Source organism: Procambarus clarkii, chromosome 46 (genome assembly GCF_040958095.1).
Source record: "Procambarus clarkii isolate CNS0578487 chromosome 46, FALCON_Pclarkii_2.0, whole genome shotgun sequence".
NCBI classification, from domain to species: Eukaryota; Metazoa; Arthropoda; class Malacostraca; order Decapoda; family Cambaridae; genus Procambarus; species Procambarus clarkii.
The window spans coordinates 22,103,563-22,124,701 of NC_091195.1; the positions used below are offsets into that span (position 1 = coordinate 22,103,563).

The following is a 21,139-nucleotide window of genomic DNA, read 5'->3' on the forward strand; positions in this document are numbered from 1 at the left end:
CTCACTGCTCTTCACAGTACCTTCCTCTGCCATCGGGAGATGTGCCGCCGGCTTCCCCCAAGTACAGCTATGGGAAGGTACAGTTATCGTCAATGGGCAGCGTACTTCAGATGACTTCGCTGCTTCAGTCTGCCACAAACAAGTATCCTCTCACCTTTGAGCAACTAATGGTTTCAAATGGTATGGTCTTGTATGAGACAGTCCTTCCATTTAGGATTGTAAGTACCTCTGTGAGCTTATACTTAAAGATATACTGCAGGAAATAGTTGGCTAATCCTTAGGTGTAATTTTGTGGTGTGGTCCGTCTTGTGTACACAAGATAGTTAGACAATGCTTACTTGCTGATTATCAAAACTAACTAAACGTATGTATGTGTATGTGCTGTATATGTACAGTATATGTATATATATACCTATCTATATATATCGTTAAGCTTGGTTAGGTTGGATTGGGTTCGCTTGATTAGGTAGGTTTTAAAATCCATTGGAAAATCTTCTTGTGTAAATTGTGGCTTGTATCCATAAATTTTTAGGTATTTGGGTTTGCTTTTATTATTTTATGGACTATATAAAGCCACAAGGAACCAAAATTTATGGAGTTGGTTATTGAAATATAATAAGTAAGTCTTGTTATTAATGCATTGCTTTGTCCCTAAGGATAGATTGAATGTGTTTTTTTTCCTGCAGTGGCATTTTTTTGCAGTAATTTATAGAGGCAAGGCACAAGAATGGTGTTTATGGTACTGTATGCCCGAAACGCTCTGCGTAATAGTGGCTTTAGGCATTGTATGTACTAGCTATACCTATAAGTTAAACAATCCTTGTAAATATTTATTGTATGTATGTACCTTACCTAAATAAAATTGTATTGTATTGTATTGTATTGTACTGTATGTTGTTTATTTGTGGGGCTTGCGCTATGTATACTGTTATGAGGCATGTAATGTGTATTACGGGTTTATATTATATAGTACAGTATATTGTTGTTGAGTTTGTAGTACTGTATTTTAGGGTTTGTATTTTAGGGTTTTGTATTTTAGGGTTTGTTGTATACTGTATATATTTTGGGATTGTAGTATTTGTATTTAATGTAGTATTGTAGGGCTTTTAATGTTATAGAGTTTTTAGTATGTATACTGTGAGGCTTGTAGTACAGTACTGTATGTATATTTTAGAACTTGTAGTATAGCATACATATTTTATTATATTTTAGAACTTGTAGTATAGCCTACATATTTTATGATTTTGTTCTTATCAGAAGAGAAAAGAAGAGTTTGTGTAGGTTTTGATATAAGTTGCATAACTGTATATTATTAAACATTTTGATGTTGTAGATGGACATTAGTGACATTTCAAATATTCAGATGATTCTCACATTGTCTTACATTCAAAAAGTTACATGGGAACTTTGTAGACCGAGCCCACAGGGGTTTTCCAGGGGCTCCTAGGGTGAATAAGCCCTACAGGAAGCCCAGGCACTGGGGCCAGCTAAGCCGGTAACCCCTGTCGATGTGAGCAAACCAACTGCAAGCAGCCGCCGTAAAGCCTTGGGGGCAACAGAGGAGCACCACCAATGCACCCTAGACATAGCCTAATGAGGAGCTAGGCAGAACTCCTCTGTGAAACCAGGCAAAAAATGCCAACTAAATAGAAAACACAACAAACCCCTGAAACTCCACAACAGTCAACAAAACAATCAGAGAGAAATGTCAGCTGATAGCTTAAACAGGCTGCGCCAGCTGCAGTGCACCCCACCAGCAGAGAAACACTTCCCTACCCAAGGTAAGGCAGAAAGCCTAAGACCGTCAAGGCTCCCCAAGGGTGAAGACAACCACAAGGGAGGAGGTTCTCTAACAAGGAGAGAGTCCTGAATGCCCCAGGGAAGATAACCTGACCATGCAAGTGCAGTACTCGCAGAGCTCCTAGGGAAGGTGTCACTAGACGCAAGCAGCTCTGGAACCCAGGAACTCTTGACCAGCACACACCACAAGTGTAGGAATAGCCTTACAAGGCAAAAATTCCAGAACAGGAAATCATGGTCAGAGGCGTCATCCGACCGCCAAGCACATCAGTCAATAACTGATGGTTGGGTAGCCTGGCTCACCCGGGTTGATTTCTCCTCCCATTGGGGTGTGGGGGGGGGGGCACTAACGAGCAGGGGGCTAGTTGAACAAAGTGTTGTTTGTTTTCGTTGAAGGAGTTCTTTTGCTTTTTTGAGGACATGGGTTTCAATTTTCAACCAGACAGTGGTCTGTTTTGTTTGGCCTACCTTTCTGGGTGCCTTCCATGGTTGATGGCAAGTATGACATACTTTAAATGTAGAGTGCTCATGGACCATTGCTCCCTGCGCCTTTCTGAGAGGAGCCAGGTTCTGGCTCTGGTACCCAGAAGGCAACAAGGTAGGTCCCCAGAAGGTAACTTTCTGCGACTGATGACCCCAAATAAGATAGCACTATACCAGTGGAATAGCTTCAGGGAGTCTCCGGGGCTCACCACACAGAAATAGAACACATCTTTAGCTATGTTTACGTCCATCAGCATAGTGCATTAATTATTATTACCTGTTCATGACTTTCATGGGGTGTGAGAGTGGGAGGAAGGCATTACCCCCATAAAAAAGGTGAATAATAATGTATAGTGAAACAAAGTTATAGATATTAAATAACGACAATAAAATATAACCTATGTAATCATTATATCATTTACGCTACATAAGAACAAGGTTAAACAAGCACCACAACACTCCAGCAGTCATCCACAGCAACACCTCACTGCTTCATGAGTACAGACAAATACAAACAAATACACTCACTCATTATAAGCTACATCCACCTAGCCTTGCCCCTTTCCATATCCAGTATGATGTCCATACTCCACACTGTCTCACACACTCGTCTCTCGCTTCTTCCTGGTCTTCCTCCTCTCCCACACACTCACTTCACCAGTCTACCAGCTGGTAGAAAGTAGTAGATAATAATGTCTTCATCTCCCAAAGCACCTCGGTACATTCATCTCAGTCTCATGATATATCAGCTTTGCACTCTTTCTCCATGATATCATCATTCTTCACTATCTATTCTCTTAATACCATATGTGCTCCTCTAGTAACATATAAACAATGCATTTTGAATAAAGAATAAAAAGATAAAAAATTTTGTTTAAACATTTCAACAAAATGTGGATTCTTTGCTGTCAGTCTGGTTAATTGAGGCTGGCTTGAAAATACAAATTCCTTATCTGAATTTTTAATGTTTTCACAGTTTCAAAATTGTTCTGGATTTTTAACCTCTAAATTGTACAGCAATTTAAAGTACTGTACAATATTGCAACGTGTACAATAAATATTAGTCAACACATCATATGAGAAAATATTGCATGTGGAAACTGGAGCTGTGTAAGAGTTAAGGTTTCCAGATTAATATACAATGTTATAATCCAGGTTTTTGAAGTAACGCACTGTACTGTGTATAATGCCTGTCATCATGTGAATATAGTGTATTAAGCTGTGAACAAATCATTAAATAACTGTATCACAAGAACATCTTCTTTAACAGGCTGATCCATCCCGCCTGAGTATTAAAGAAGTGCACGACAGAGGGTACGTGTTTGTCAACTATCGGCTTGTTGGGATGGTCTCTCGGGAACAAGAGCTGTATGATTTGGCCATATCTGCCCTCCCTAACCAGACCATCATTATAATTGTCGAGAGTCAAGGGAGGATATGTTATGGTTCAGAAATTAACGACTTCAAGGTAATGTTGAGTAGTATTACATAAAAAATTTATATGGAGAGAAATATTTTTGTTCTTTCTTACTAATGGTTAAGCTATCTAAGTAACTTAATAAGCTGTTTGCATGCATGTACTGCAATTACCCAATTGTAGTTAAAGGATGCAAGCTACGATTGTAGCCTCCCGTCTACCCAGTGGGGAGACCCCCAGCGGACTGGGTTTGAATCCTCTGAAGGGTCATAGTGTTAATGATTTTAATATATAATAGAGTATATTATATATATATATATATTATATATATATATATATATATATATATATATATATATATATATATATATATATATATATATATATATATATATATATATATATATATATATATGCAGAATAACCACATATGAAAAATAGAAAATGCTTAACGCGTTTTCGGCTAATTCGCCTTCATCAGAGCAAAGTAGAATCCATTCTACTTTGCTCTGATGAAGGTGAATTAGCCGAAAACGCGTTAAGCATTTTCTATTTTTCATATGTGGTTATTCTGCATACTTGGATCAGTGTTTTTGTGATCATTGTTGCATATATATATATATATATATATATATATATATATATATATATATATATATATATATATATATATATATATATATATATGTCGTACCTAGTAGCCAGAACTCACTTCTCAGCCTACTATTCAAGGCCCGATTTGCCTAATAAGCCAAGTTTTCCTGAAATAATATATTTACTATAATTTTTTTCTTATGAAATGATAAAGCAACCCTTTTCTCTATGTATGAGGTCAATTTTTTTTTATTGGAGTTAAAATTAACGTAGATATATGACCGAACCTAACCAACCCTACCTAACCTAACCTAACCTATATTTATAGGTAAGGTTAGGTTAGGTAGCCAAAAAAAGCTAGGTTAGGTTAGGTTAGGTAGGTTAGGTAGACGAAAAAACATTAATTCATGAAAACTTGGCTTATTAGGCAAGTCGGGCCTTGAATAGTAGGCTGAGAAGTGCGTTCTGGCTATTAGGTACGACATATATATATATATATATATATATATATATATATATATATATATATATATATATATATAGACATATATATATATATATATAGACATATATATATATATATATAGACATATATATATATATATATATAGACATATATATATATATATATATAGACATATATATATATATATATATATATATATATATATATATATATATATATATATATATATATATATATATATATATATATATATATATATATATGTCGTACCTAGTAGCCAGAACGCACTTCTCAGCCTACTATGCAAGGCCCAATTTGCCTAATAAGCCAAATTTTCATGAATTAATTGTTTTTCGACTACCTAACCTACCTAACCTAACCTAACCTAACTTTTTCGGCTACCTAACCTAACCTAACCTATAAAGATAGGTTAGGTTAGGTTAGGTAGGGTTGGTTAGGTTCGGTCATATATCTACGTTAATTTTAACTCCAATAAAAAAAAATTGACCTCATACATAATGAAATGGGTAGCTTTATCATTTCAAAAGAAAAAAATAAGAAAAAATATATTAATTCAGGAAAACTTGGCTTATTAGGCAAATCGGGCCTTGAATAGTTGGCCGAGAAGTGCGTTCTGGCTACTAGGTACGACATATATATATATATATATATATATATATATATATATATATATATATATATATATATATATATATATATATATTTATATATTTATATATTTTGGTAGCAGTCTTTCTTGTAAACATATGTTGTTAAATATGACCGAAAAAGTAAGATTAATAATTCTAACACAAATTTTCTCAATATTTTTTATGTTTCTTTTTACTGTCGATGGTAATTGAAAAATAAATTCTCCAAAATTAATTTTTATTTCTAGTCTGATGCGACGCTTGAACGTGTTTCGTAATAACTTATTACATTTTCAAAGACTTTAGTTTACACACACACAACTGTAATCTGAAAACACTAAACAGAGTTTTACTTATGCTAACATTAAACAGCTTGTCTTATATACTCGCATTTGGGTGAGGTGATATGTTGCAACAGTTTTGGATGAGGTGAACAAACTTTTGACCAACACAAGACAGAACACTGAACAATGGGTATGAATTGGATAAATGAGAGGGAAGAATGGAAGTAACTGCAATGGGCCTATTGGCCCATACTTCCTCTTGATGCTTCTATATTGGTACGGAGTCTTGAAGTGGGTAGAATAGTTGTGCATTAATTGGCTGTTGATTGCTGGTGTTGATTTCTTGATGTGTAGATATCAGATATCAAGCTACCTGCTATCGCTGTATCTATCGATGATTTCTGTGTTGTTTGTTAAGACTTTTCTGGTGATGGTCTGGTTGTGGGAAGAGATTATATGTTCCCTGCTACCAAAATATACTAATATTAAAACGCACGACCCAGCAGCAAGAAATCAAGCCTTCACGATAAAATATCGCCAAGATCTGATTCGAAATCAGATACACAAGGCAGAAAATGAAATCAAAGACAATAAAATGCAACTACTTCATGCTACAAACCAATGGAGAATCAGCAACATCGACGAAAACCTCCATACTCATATCGAGCAACACCTCGATACGAGGTGTTGCTCACCTCACAGATCGACATCACCACAGCACCGAAACCAGAATAATCAAGAAACTAACAACATTATATGGAGGACCTATGACGATTCCATGACCAAGAGACGGCTTCTTGAACCTTGCTGGAATCAACCTCACTGAAGACCAAGTCACTCTCCTAAATCTGGGTATAAACTGTCACGTTATGTCCAGATCAAGTGAGATGGCCCGGAAAGTGGAGTTGGAGATCCTGTTGGACGACATATTCGACCTAGAGACACAATAGAAGGTTACCACCAAAGACACCTTGCAAGCTGAACTTATTGCAGAAGGAGGAAAGAGTCGAGGCAATTACAGAAGCACCATACTGTCCCCCGAGCTCAAAGCGGCAGCTAAGAGCCTTCGTGAGAACAAGGAGATAGTCGTCAGAAGAGGTGACAAGTCGCCAATATACGTCATTCTTAAAAAAGACGAATATCTGGCGAAAATGAATCTCATTCTCTCTGACCAAACTAAATTCCAAAGGGTAACGAAGGACACTACAGCCGAATTGAAAGCAAAGGTCAACAAATTGATCGAAACTGTGAATGCCAAGAAATCCGGACTCCACCTGCCAAAGATTATTGGGGAATATAAGCCTGGATACGCATATGGAAATGTCAAGACACATAAGCCTGGAAACCCACTTCGGTCAATCATCAGCCAGATACCCACACCCACGTACAGACTGGCAAAGCGACTCAACGGCTTGCTGGCTCTTTATGTCCCTTGCACCTTCAGCCTGACGTCTCCAAAGGAATTTGTTGACTTACTGTGGGGAACACGGGCCACAACTATATTCTACCCACTTCAAGACTCCGCACCAATATAGAAGCATCAAGAAATATGGGCCAACAGGCCATTTGCAGTTACTTCCATTCTTCCCTTTAACTTACAAAATATTATACCCATTGTTTCGTGTTGTCTTGTGTTGAAAGTTTGTTTTCACCTCATCCAAAACTGTTGTAACATATCACCTCACCCAAATTCAGGTATAAAATCGAAGCTGTTTAAAACTCTGTTTAGTTATAGTTGTGTGTGTGTAAACTAAAGTCTTTGAAAATGTAATAAGTTATTACGAAATGCGTTCAAGTGTTGCGTCAGACTAGAAATAAAAATGAATTTTGGAGAATTGATGTTTCAGTTACCATCAACAGTGAAAAGAAATATTGAGAAAATTCGTGTTAGAATTATTAATCTTACTTTTTCGGTCATATTTAATAATATATATATTCATGTTAATTGCTTAAATGTTTTAAAGGGGTTGACTACGAATGTAACCATAAATGGCCACATCTTGGAAGACTGGAAGATGATACCAATACCACTCACCAACGTGACTCGTCTCTCCTCTGCCCTTAAATGCCTTCAGCAGAAAATAACAAGCAGTCATTTATCTCCACAAGAACGTCTGGGAACTCCCTTAGGGGGAATGACTTTTTATGACGGCTCCTTTGATGTTCCCGATGATGGATCTCACCCTCAAGATACTTTCCTTCGTCTGGATGGCTGGGGGAAAGTGAGTTCTTTATAAAAGTAATAATATTTAATTCAAAACTATGCAAAGGAATATGTTATAAGAACATTAATCATATTTTTTTTTATAAAGCCACTAATTACAAAGGGTATTTTGGGCATATCTTAATATTACTTTATTTTGGTTTTAATGATACTAAAGCAATATGTTTGTGAAGTTAAATACATATACATGCACAGTGCATATAATGTATGCACAGTGCATATAATGATTTATATTGTTAATTGATATTTGCCTATCAAATCACTTAGCAATGGAGCATGAGTTTAATAGAGCTTAACAATTAAACAATTGTTTATCTACCAGGTTCTTGGATTTGAGATCTGAAGTGATATTTGAGCAACTGAGGTTTTGGAGTAATGTACACTATACAAAACTACCCTCTACAACACACTACTAAACTACCCCTACAACACTATACAAAACTACCCCTACAACACTATACAAAACTACCCTTACAACACTATACAAAACTACCCCTACAACACTATACAAAACTACCACTACATCATTATACAAAACTACCCTTACAACACTATACAAAACTACCCCTACAACACTATACAAAACTACCACTACATCATTATACAAAACTACCCTTACAACACTATACAAAACTACCCCTACAACACTATACAAAACTACCACTACATCATTATACAAAACTACCCTTACAACACTATACAAAACTACCCCTACAACACTATACAAAACTACCCCTACAACACTATACAAAACTACCCTTACAACACTATACAAAACTACCACTACATCATTATACAAAACTACCCTTACAACACTATACAAAACTACCCCTACAACACTATACAAAACTACCACTACAACACTATACAAAACTACCCTTACAACACTATACAAAACTACCCCTACAACACACTACTAAACTACCCCTACAACACTATACAAAACTACCCTCTATAACACTATACAAAACTACCCCTACAACACTATACAAAACTACCCTCTACAACACACTACTAAACTACCCCTACAACACTATACAAAACTACCCCTACAACACTATACAAAACTACCCCTACAACACTATACAAAACTACCCCTACAACACTATACAAAACTACCCTCTACAACACACTACTAAACTACCCCTACAACACTATACAAAACTACCCTTACAACACTATACAAAACTACCCTTACAACACTATACAAAACTACCCCTACAACACTATACAAAACTACCCCTACAACACTATACAAAACTACCCCTACAACACTATACAAAACTACCCCTACAACACTATACAAAACTACCCCTACAACACTATACAAAACTACCCCTACAACACTATACAAAACTACCCTCTACAACACTATACAAAACTACCCCTACAACACTATACAAAACTACCATTACAACACTATACAAAACTACCCCTACAACACTATACAAAACTACCCCTACAACACTATACAAAACTACCCTCTACAACACACTACTAAACTACCCTCTACAACACTATACAAAACTACCACTACAACACTATACAAAACTACCCCTACAACACACTACTAAACTACCCTCTACAACACTATACAAAACTACCCCTACAACACTATACAAAACTACCACTACAACACTATACAAAACTACCCCTACAACACTATACAAAACTACCTCTACAACACTATACAAAACTACCCCTACAACACTATACAAAACTACCCCTACAACACTATACAAAACTACCCCTACAACACTATACAAAACTACCCCTACAACACTACCCCTACAACACTATACAAAACTACCCCTACAACACTATACAAAACTACCCCTACAACACTATACAAAACTACCCTTACAACACTATACAAAACTACCCCTACAACACTATACAAAACTACCCCTACAACACTATACAAAACTACACTTACATCACTATACAAAACTACCACTACAACACTATACAAAACTACCCCTACAACACTATACAAAACTACCCCTACAACACTATACAAAACTACCCCTACAACACTATACAACACTACCCCTACAACACTATACAAAACTACCCCTACAACACTATACAAAACTACCCTTACAACACTATACAAAACTACCCCTACAACACTATACAAAACTACCCCTACAACACTATACAAAACTACCACTACAACACTATACAAAACTACCCCTACAACACTATACAAAACTACCCCTACAACACTATACAAAACTACCCCTACAACACTATACAAAACTACCCCTACAACACTATACAAAACTACCCCTACAACACTATACAAAACTACCCCTACAACACTATACAAAACTACACTTACAACACTATACAAAACTACCACTACAACACTATACAAAACTACCCCTACAACACTATACAAAACTACCCTCTACAACACTATACAAAACTACCCCTACAACACTATACAAAACTACCATTACAACACTATACAAAACTACCCCTACAACACTATACAAAACTACCCTCTACAACACTATACAAAACTACCCCTACAACACTATACAAAACTACCCTCTACAACACACTACTAAACTACCCTCTACAACACTATACAAAACTACCACTACAACACTATACAAAACTACCCCTACAACACTATACAAAACTACCCCTACAACACTATACAAAACTACCTCTACAACACTATACAAAACTACCCCTACAACACTATACAAAACTACCCCTACAACACTATACAAAACTACCCCTACAACACTATACAAAACTACCCCTACAACACTACCCCTACAACACTATACAAAACTACCCCTACAACACTATACAAAACTACCCCTACAACACTATACAAAACTACCCTTACAACACTATACAAAACTACCCCTACAACACTATACAAAACTACCCCTACAACACTATACAAAACTACCCCTACAACACTATACAAAACTACCCTTACAACACTATACAAAACTACCCCTACAACACTATACAAAACTACCCCTACAACACTATACAAAACTACCCCTACAACACTATACAAAACTACCCCTACAACACTATACAAAACTACCCCTACAACACTATACAAAACTACCCCTACAACACTATACAAAACTACCCTTACAACACTATACAAAACTACCCCTACAACACTATACAAAACTACCCCTACAACACTATACAACACTACCCCTACAACACTATACAAAACTACCCCTACAACACTATACAAAACTACCCTTACAACACTATACAAAACTACCCCTACAACACTATACAAAACTACCCCTACAACACTATACAAAACTACCACTACAACACTATACAAAACTACCCCTACAACACTATACAAAACTACCCCTACAACACTATACAAAACTACCCCTACAACACTATACAAAACTACCCCTACAACACTATACAAAACTACCCCTACAACACTATACAAAACTACCCCTACAACACTATACAAAACTACACTTACAACACTATACAAAACTACCACTACAACACTATACAAAACTACCCCTACAACACTATACAAAACTACCCTCTACAACACTATACAAAACTACCCCTACAACACTATACAAAACTACCATTACAACACTATACAAAACTACCCCTACAACACTATACAAAACTACCCTCTACAACACTATACAAAACTACCCCTACAACACTATACAAAACTACCCTCTACAACACACTACTAAACTACCCTCTACAACACTATACAAAACTACCACTACAACACTATACAAAACTACCCCTACAACACTATACAAAACTACCCCTACAACACTATACAAAACTACCTCTACAACACTATACAAAACTACCCCTACAACACTATACAAAACTACCCCTACAACACTATACAAAACTACCCCTACAACACTATACAAAACTACCCAGGTTGAGGGGGAACAGGTTAAGGGTTTGCTATCCCGGAGCTGGCATTGGTGATATTATAAACAACATGAATGATATTATGGCTGGTAATGGGAACAATCCCATTATTTGCATTAGCGTGGGAGGAAATGATGTTGGTCGAGTCAGGAGTGAGGAACTGATTCAGAGGTATAAAACAGCCATAGAGTTAGTTAGGAGCAAGGGAGGAATCCCGATCATATGTGGCATTCTTCCAAGAAAGGGAGTGGGAAATGAATGGATATCGAGGGCACTTGGTGTCAATTGCCGGCTGGAAAGATATTGCAAATCAAATGCAATATTTTTCATAGACAACTGGGAACACTTCTATGGAAGAAATGAAATGTATGCTCGTGATGGGGTGCATCTATCGAGAGCTGGGGTTGTTGCTGTTGCGAACTCGCTAGAAGAAGTGGTTAGAGGTGTTTGTTTGGGTTTAAACTGTTAGTAGATAGAGGTATGGGAATTGATTTGGAGGAAGGAGGTAATAAAAGTATGTGTTTGTGGGAGAAAGGAATTGGCAAAACGATCAGGGAAAGAGAAGGTCCGCAAAATAACAATTCACTTAGGGTATATTACACTAACAGTAGAAGTCTAAGAAATAAAATTAACGAATTAAATGCTCTTGTCTGCACAGAAAAAATAGATATTATTGCACTTACCGAAACGTGGATGAATGTAGAAAATAGAGAACTATTAGCTGAATATCAAATATATGGATTTAAACTATTTCACACAGATAGATATATTAGACGAGGAGGTGGAGTAGCCATATATGTTAGGGACAATTTGAAATGTAGTCTCAAAGAGGGAATCAAAACTGAGCCACACACAGAAACTATTTGGATTGAATTAAACGAAAAAGCTAATAATATTATAATAGGAGTAATATATAGGCCACCAAATTTAGACAGAATGGAAGCAAAGCATCTATGGGATGAAATATCTAGAGCATCTAGATCTAACAGTATTTATGTCATGGGTGACTTTAATTTTAGCGGAATAAACTGGTTGAACAAAACAGGGAATAGTGAAGCAGAAGATTTTCTAGAATTAATTGACGATTGCTTTCTTACGCAACACATTAAGGAACCAACACGGGAAAATAATATTTTAGATTTAGTGTTAACTAACAGGGAAACGCAAATTAATGACATCGAAATAGGGAGTGAGCTAGGGAGCAGTGATCACAAAGAAATCAGATTTAGCATAGAATGGAATAGACCAGTAGGAGAAAATTCTGTTAAAGTGCCAGATTTTCGAAAAGCTGATTTTAATAGCCTAAGAAATTTTTTGGGTCAAATTGATTGGAAAGGCTTGGGTATGGGGTGTGGGCCGGTCTTGGAGCGAGACATGAACCCAGCGATAGGTGACTTAAATGGGGATTTCGATGTGGATTCAATATATAACTTATTTAAGAATATTCTAAACAAAGCACAGGAACGTAGTATACCATACAAATTGAATAGATCGTATACTAATGACCCAAAGTGGATAACAAAGAATTTGAAGAACCTTATAGGTAAAAAGAGAGCTTGGTACAAAAGGATTAAAAATGGGGAGGTCACTTTAGAACAGGAATTCGTACAACTGGTTAGAAATGTTAAAAAAGAGATAAGGAAAGCAAAAAGAAACTATGAAGTTCGCATAGCAGGGCAAGCAAAGACAATTCCTAAAGGGTTTTTTCAGTTATATCGTACTAAGACTAGGGAAAGGATAGGTCCATTAAAAACTGAGACAGGTCAAATAACAGATAGTGATGAAGAGATGAGTAGTATTTTTAATAAATATTTTGTATCTGAATTTACTAAAGAGGAACTTAACAATATGCCTTCAGCCGAACAAGTCTATGTGGGTGGGGACGAGGACAGGTTGACGAGTTTAGCAGTTACCAGGGAGGATGTTCTTAAACAAATAGTAAAACTCAAACCAAACAAATCCCCAGGGCCGGATGAAGTGTTTGCTAGGGTGCTTAAAGAATGCAAAGAGGAGCTTTGTGACCCACTGTCAACCATATTTAATAAATCAATAGAGTCAGGCAGAGTGCCAGAGTTTTGGAAAGTTGCTAATGTGATACCAGTTTTTAAGAAAGGAGATAGATCACTTGCGTCTAACTATCGACCAATTAGCCTAACGTCTATTGTGGGAAAGTTACTCGAATCTATAATAGCAAATAAAATTCGTCTTCATCTTGAAAAACATAAATTAATAATTGAGTCGCAACATGGTTTTATAAATGGCCGTTCATGTTTAACAAATTTGTTATCTTTTTATTCTAGCATTGTTGAGGCAGTTGATAGTGGTAAGGATTGCGATGTTGTATACCTTGACTTTAGCAAAGCTTTTGATACAGTGCCACATGAAAGACTGATTAAAAAAATAGAGTCTCATGGTATTGGGGGTGCTATATTAAGCTGGATTAGGGCATGGCTATACCAAAGGAAACAGAGAGTTAGTATAAATGGAATCAAGTCAGAGTGGGAAAATGTTGTAAGTGGAGTGCCTCAAGGCTCTGTCCTGGGACCTCTGTTGTTTATAATATATATAAATGATTTAGATTCAGGTTTGAGTAGCAACATTTGCAAATTTGCCGATGATACGAAAATCGGTAGGGAAATTAATTCGGAGGAGGACTCACTATCACTTCAAGTTGATCTAGATAGGGTTTTGAAATGGTCAAAGGATTGGCAGATGCAGTTTAATGCTGATAAATGTAAAGTTCTGAGGTTAGGTAATGATGATAGAGTTACAAGATACGAGCTAGATGGTGTTGTGATTGCGAAGTCGGATTGCGAAAGGGATCTGGGAGTTATGATTAGTAAGAATTTAAAACAAAAGGATCAATGCATAAATGTTCGTAATAAGGCAAATCGGACACTTGGATTTATTAATCGCAGCGTTAGTAACAAGACACCTGGTGTGGTTCTCAAGCTATATCTTGCTCTAGTTAGGCCCCATTTAGATTATGCAGTTCAGTTTTGGTCGCCATATTATAGAATGGATATAAATTCACTTGAACGTGTCCAGCGTAGGATGACTAAGTTAATTCCCCAAATTAGAAATCTTTCATATGAAGAAAGATTAACAAAGCTTAAGTTGCATTCACTGGAAAGGCGAAGAGTTAGGGGTGACATGATAGAGGTTTACAAGTGGATGAATGGACATAACCGGGGGGATATTAATAGGGTATTAAAAGTATCAACACAGGACAGAACACGAAACAATGGATATAAATTGGATAAGTTTAGATTTAGGAAAGACTTGGGTAAATACTGGTTCAGTAACAGGGTTGTTGATTTGTGGAACCAATTGCCGCGTAACATTGTGGAGGTGGGGTCCCTCGATTGTTTCAAGCACGGGTTGGACAAGTATATGAGTGGGATTGGGTGGTTATAGAATAGGAGCTGCCTCGTATGGGCCAATAGGCCTTCTGCAGTTACCTTTGTTCTTATGTTCTTATGTTCTTATGTACCCCTACAACACTATACAAAACTACCTCTACAACACTATACAAAACTACCCTCTACAACACTATCACTTCAAGTTGATCTAGATAGGGTTTTGAAATGGTCAAAGGATTGGCAGATGCAGTTTAATGCTGATAAATGTAAAGTTCTGAGGTTAGGTAATGATGATAGAGTTACAAGATACGAGCTAGATGGTGTTGTGATTGCGAAGTCGCATTGCGAAAGGGATCTGGGAGTTATGATTAGTAAGAATTTAAAACAAAAGGATCAATGCATAAATGTTCGTAATAAGGCAAATCGGACACTTGGATTTATTAATCGCAGCGTTAGTAACAAGACACCTGGTGTGGTTCTCAAGCTATATCTTGCTCTAGTTAGGCCCCATTTAGATTATGCAGTTCAGTTTTGGTCGCCATATTATAGAATGGATATAAATTCACTTGAACGTGTCCAGCGTAGGATGACTAAGTTAATTCCCCAAATTAGAAATCTTTCATATGAAGAAAGATTAACAAAGCTTAAGTTGCATTCACTGGAAAGGCGAAGAGTTAGGGGCGACATGATAGAGGTTTACAAGTGGGTGAATGGACATAACAAGGGGGATATTAATAGGGTATTAAAAGTATCAACACAGGACAGAACACGAAACAATGGGTCTAAATTGGAGAAGTTTAGATTTAGGAAAGACTTGGGTAAATACTGGTTCAGTAACAGGGTTGTAGATTTGTGGAACCAATTGCCGCGTAACGTGGTGGAGGTGGGGGTCCCTCGATTGTTTCAAGCACGGGTTGGACAAGTATATGAGTGGGATTGGGTGGTTATAGAATAGGAGCTGCCTCGTATGGGCCAATGGGCCTTCTGCAGTTACCTTTGTTCTTATGTTCTTATGTTCTTACACTATACAAAACTACCCCTACAACACTATACAAAACTACCACTACAACACTATACAAAACTACCCCTACAACACTATACAAAACTACCTCTACAACACTATACAAAACTACCCTCTACAACACTATACAAAACTACCACTACAACACTATACAAAACTACCCTCTACAACACTATACAAAACTACCCCTACAACACTAAACAAAACTACCACTACAACACTACAAAACTACCCCTACAACACTATACAAAACTACCCCTACAACACTATACAAAACTACCTCTACAACACTATACAAAACTACCCTCTACAACACTATACAAAACTACCCCTACAACACTATACAAAACTACCACTACAACACTACAAAACTACCCCTACAACACTATACAAAACTACCACTACAACACTATACAAAACTACCCCTACAACACTATACAAAACTACCTCTACAACACTATACAAAACTACCCCTACAACACTATACAAAACTACCCCTACAACACTATACAAAGCTACCCCTACAACACTATACAAAACTACCCCTACAACACTATACAAAACTACCTCTACAACACTATACAAAACTACCCCTACAACACTATACAAAACTACCACTACAACACTACAAAACTACCCCTACAACACTATACAAAACTACCCCTACAACACTATACAAAACTACCCCTACAACACTATACAAAACTACCCCTACAACACTATACAAAACTACCACTACAACACTATACAAAACTACCCTCTACAACACTATACAAAACTACCCCTACAACACTATACAAAACTACCCCTACAACACTATACAAAACTACCACTACAACACTATACAAAACTACCACTACAACACTATACAAAACTACCACTACAACACTATACAAAACTACCACTACAACACTATACAAAACTACCACTATAACACTACCACTACAACACTATACAAAACTACCACTACAACACTATACAAAACTACCACTACAACACTATACAAAACTACCACTATAACACTACCCCTACAACACTATACAAAACTACCCCTACAACACTATACAAAACTACCCCTACAACACTATACAAAACTACCACTACAACACTATACAACACTACCCCTACAACACTATACAAAACTACCCCTACAACACTATACAAAACTACCCCTACAACACTATACAAAACTACCCCTACAACACTATACAAAACTACCACTACAACACTATACAAAACTACCCTTACAACACTATACAAAACTACCCCTACAACACTATACAAAACTACCACTACAACACTATACAAAACTACCCTCTACAACACTATACAAAACTACCCTTACAACACTATACAAAACTACCACTACAACACTATACAAAACTACCCCTACAACACTATACAAAACTACCACTACAACACTATACAAAACTACCCTCTACAACACTATACAAAACTACCCTTACAACACTATACAAAACTACCACTACAACACTATACAAAACTACCCCTACAACACTATACAAAACTACCACTACAACACTATACAAAACTACCCTCTACAACACTATACAAAACTACCCCTACAACACTATACAAAACTACCACTACAACACTATACAAAACTACCACTACAACACTATACAAAACTACCACTACAACACTATACAAAACTACCCCTACAACACTATACAAAGCTACCCCTACAACACTATACAAAACTACCCTCTACAACACTATACAAAACTACCACTACAACACTATACAAAACTACCCCTACAACACTATACAAAACTACCACTACAACACTATACAAAACTACCTCTACAACACTATACAAAACTACCCCTACAACACTATACAAAACTACCTCTACAACACTATACAAAACTACCCTCTACAACACTATACAAAACTACCCTCTACAACACTATACAAAACTACCCTCTACAACACACTACTAAACTACCCCTACAACACTATACAAAACTACCCCTACAACACTATACAAAACTACCACTACAACACTATACAAAACTACCCCTACAACACTATACAAAACTACCCCTACAACACTATACAAAACTACCACTACAACACTATACAAAACTACCCCTACAACACTATACAAAACTACCCCTACAACACTATACAAAACTACCCCTACAACACTATACAAAACTACCACTACAACACTATACAAAACTACCACAATATACAAAACTACTGCATCATACACAGCTATGGTGTATATCACTATACAAAACTACCACATTATACAAAACTACCACATTATACAAAACTACCACACTATACAAAACTACCACATTATACAAAACTACCACACTATACAAAACTACCACATTATACAAAACTACCACACTATACAAAACTACCACATTATACAAAACTACCACACTATACAAAACTACCACATTATACAAAACTACCACACTATACAAAACTACCACACTATACAAAACTACCACATTATACAAAACTACCACATTATACAAAACTACCACATTATACAAAACTACCACATTATACAAAACTACCACATTATACAAAACTACCACACTATACAAAACTACCACATTATACAAAACTACCACAATATACAAAACTACCACATTATACAAAACTACCACATTATACAAAACTACCACATTATACAAAACTACCACACTATACAAAACTACCACATTATACAAAACTACCACACTATACAAAACTACCACATTATACAAAACTACCACACTATACAAAACTACCACATTATACAAAACTACCACACTATACAAAACTACCACACTATACAAAACTACCACATTATACAAAACTACCACATTATACAAAACTACCACATTATACAAAACTACCACATTATACAAAACTACCACATTATACAAAACTACCACATTATACAAAACTACCACACTATACAAAACTACCACACTATACAAAACTACCACACTATACAAAATTACCACACTATACAAAACTACCACATTATACAAAACTACCACATTATACAAAACTACCACATTATACAAAACTACCACATTATACAAAACTACCACATTATACAAAACTACCACAATATACAAAACTACCACACTATACAAAACTATCACTACAACACTAAATAATTTTATTATTATTACAGTACTAACTTCATATTATTACTCGTAAAATATATATTTATTTGAATCAATACATCCATTGCAGCTCTTTTTCAGGGTTGTGATTGAAGTTGATATAAACCTAACTAAACACCAACTAAACTCAATATGTTTGAAAGAACTAAGGCATTTTGCACGTAGATCTGATTCTAATACAGCAATAAAATCATAATAATGTGATATATATATTGACGATAATATCTTTTCTTGTAAATTCAAGTAAGTAATAGTATACATCGTTTCCAGGGTCTGGTGTGGGTGAATGACTTCTGTCTTGGTCGGTATTGGCCAGAGATCGGCCCCCAAGTGACGCTCTATGTCCCTAGCGGCATCCTCAAGACGGGAAGTAATACCCTTCTGGTGCTGGAGTTCGAAGTTTCACCGTGTCTGCTTCCCGACTCTTGCTTTGTTACTCTTCAAAATACCCATGAAATTAATGGAGCTACACCAATTTAAATAGTGTGTGGTATGTGTCCACTTAATGTTCAGGTAATTATTGGCAGATTGAAGCATGCTTCAGTCACAACAGTTTCCTATCGGAGAATTTCCTGCACCATAGAGCTTCAACCATATAAATTGTCTTGATTAAGATCTAGATAAAGCAACAAATAGTATGAAGTACAAAGATATTTGCAAATTAACTATTGTTTGTTTATTCAGATACAAATTTTATAAAGTTGTACAAAACTACAAACTTGCACTCTTATGAGAAAATTACTTACTGGTATCATATTAAATTGAAAAGTTTGTATTAATTTTTTAGGTAATATCAGTATAACTTGCACGGTAGCGTTAGCTGCCGCTCCCACAACATGGCACAAGTCCGTAGAGATGCCGTTGCAACTTTCTCAGATTGGGCATTGTGGTGTAACAATATATGTATTGTGACTGCTGACATTTGTTTGCTTAACCCTTATCTGGAGGTTGTGAGAGTAACTAACATATAATAAAACATTTATATTAATGAGGTAAGGTAAGGTATTTATCTGGATAAAGTGCCAAGCCAGTATTAATATACAGTACTGTGTAGCATTTGAAATGTATATGGTACAAGGAGCTGGCATATTATGGCGGGAAGGAATGATGTCCAACCACCTGAACCATCGGGGATTGAACGCCCATGTGCATGAAGTGAGATCGACAATATACCAACTCATCAGAGTGGATGGATAGTTCAGTTTTCTTCATACTTATGAAGAAGTGGCAGTTATCTTAACCCTTAGACATCATATGTCGATTCATGGGGTAATGCAGTTATAATTATATGATGATCTAAACAAGTACAGTGCTGTATTGTTCGGGTTTAACATGTATGATGCATATAGGATTTAATAGCTATGTGGAGGTAATGGAGATTATCTTGACCCCTGAAAAAAATCCAAGGAGAACACAGGAGTCGTGTCTCGCATAGCTCAGTGTCAGCAAAGTCAGCACCGTGTGTTGACATATGCCAGACCACAGCCACAGTGCAACCTTTCACAGCGCCTCCACCAAGTAAAATAGTAAACATTCACATATTTTCATATTTGTCTTACATTTTGCATAAAAATTAATAATTCTACAATGAAAAATTATTAATTTTTTTGCACATAGGCAGAAACGACCATTTTAATATAATAGCTGTCAAAGGGTTAAACAATTGGTCACTGGTTTAATCACTTTCAGGGAGCACTAATTCATAAACACTATCAGAGACAAGTGATAAATCACTGGTCTCTCTCATGTTCAAGAACAA

General features: G+C 36.2%; 1 protein-coding gene across 1 annotated transcript in view; it reads left to right on the top strand.

The window, feature by feature from the left end:
* LOC123770453 (beta-galactosidase) overlaps positions 1-20,297 on the top strand; it is a 45,243-nt gene extending 24,946 nt beyond the window's left edge. Inside the window, exons 11-14 of the mRNA XM_045762300.2 lie at positions 18-218; positions 3,554-3,751; positions 7,659-7,916; positions 19,651-20,297. Of these exons, the coding sequence (XP_045618256.2) occupies positions 18-218; positions 3,554-3,751; positions 7,659-7,916; positions 19,651-19,860 (867 nt within the window). The 3' untranslated portion in view covers positions 19,861-20,297. The remainder of the gene's footprint in view (positions 1-17; positions 219-3,553; positions 3,752-7,658; positions 7,917-19,650) is intronic.
* The last annotated feature ends 842 nt before the right edge of the window (positions 20,298-21,139 follow it).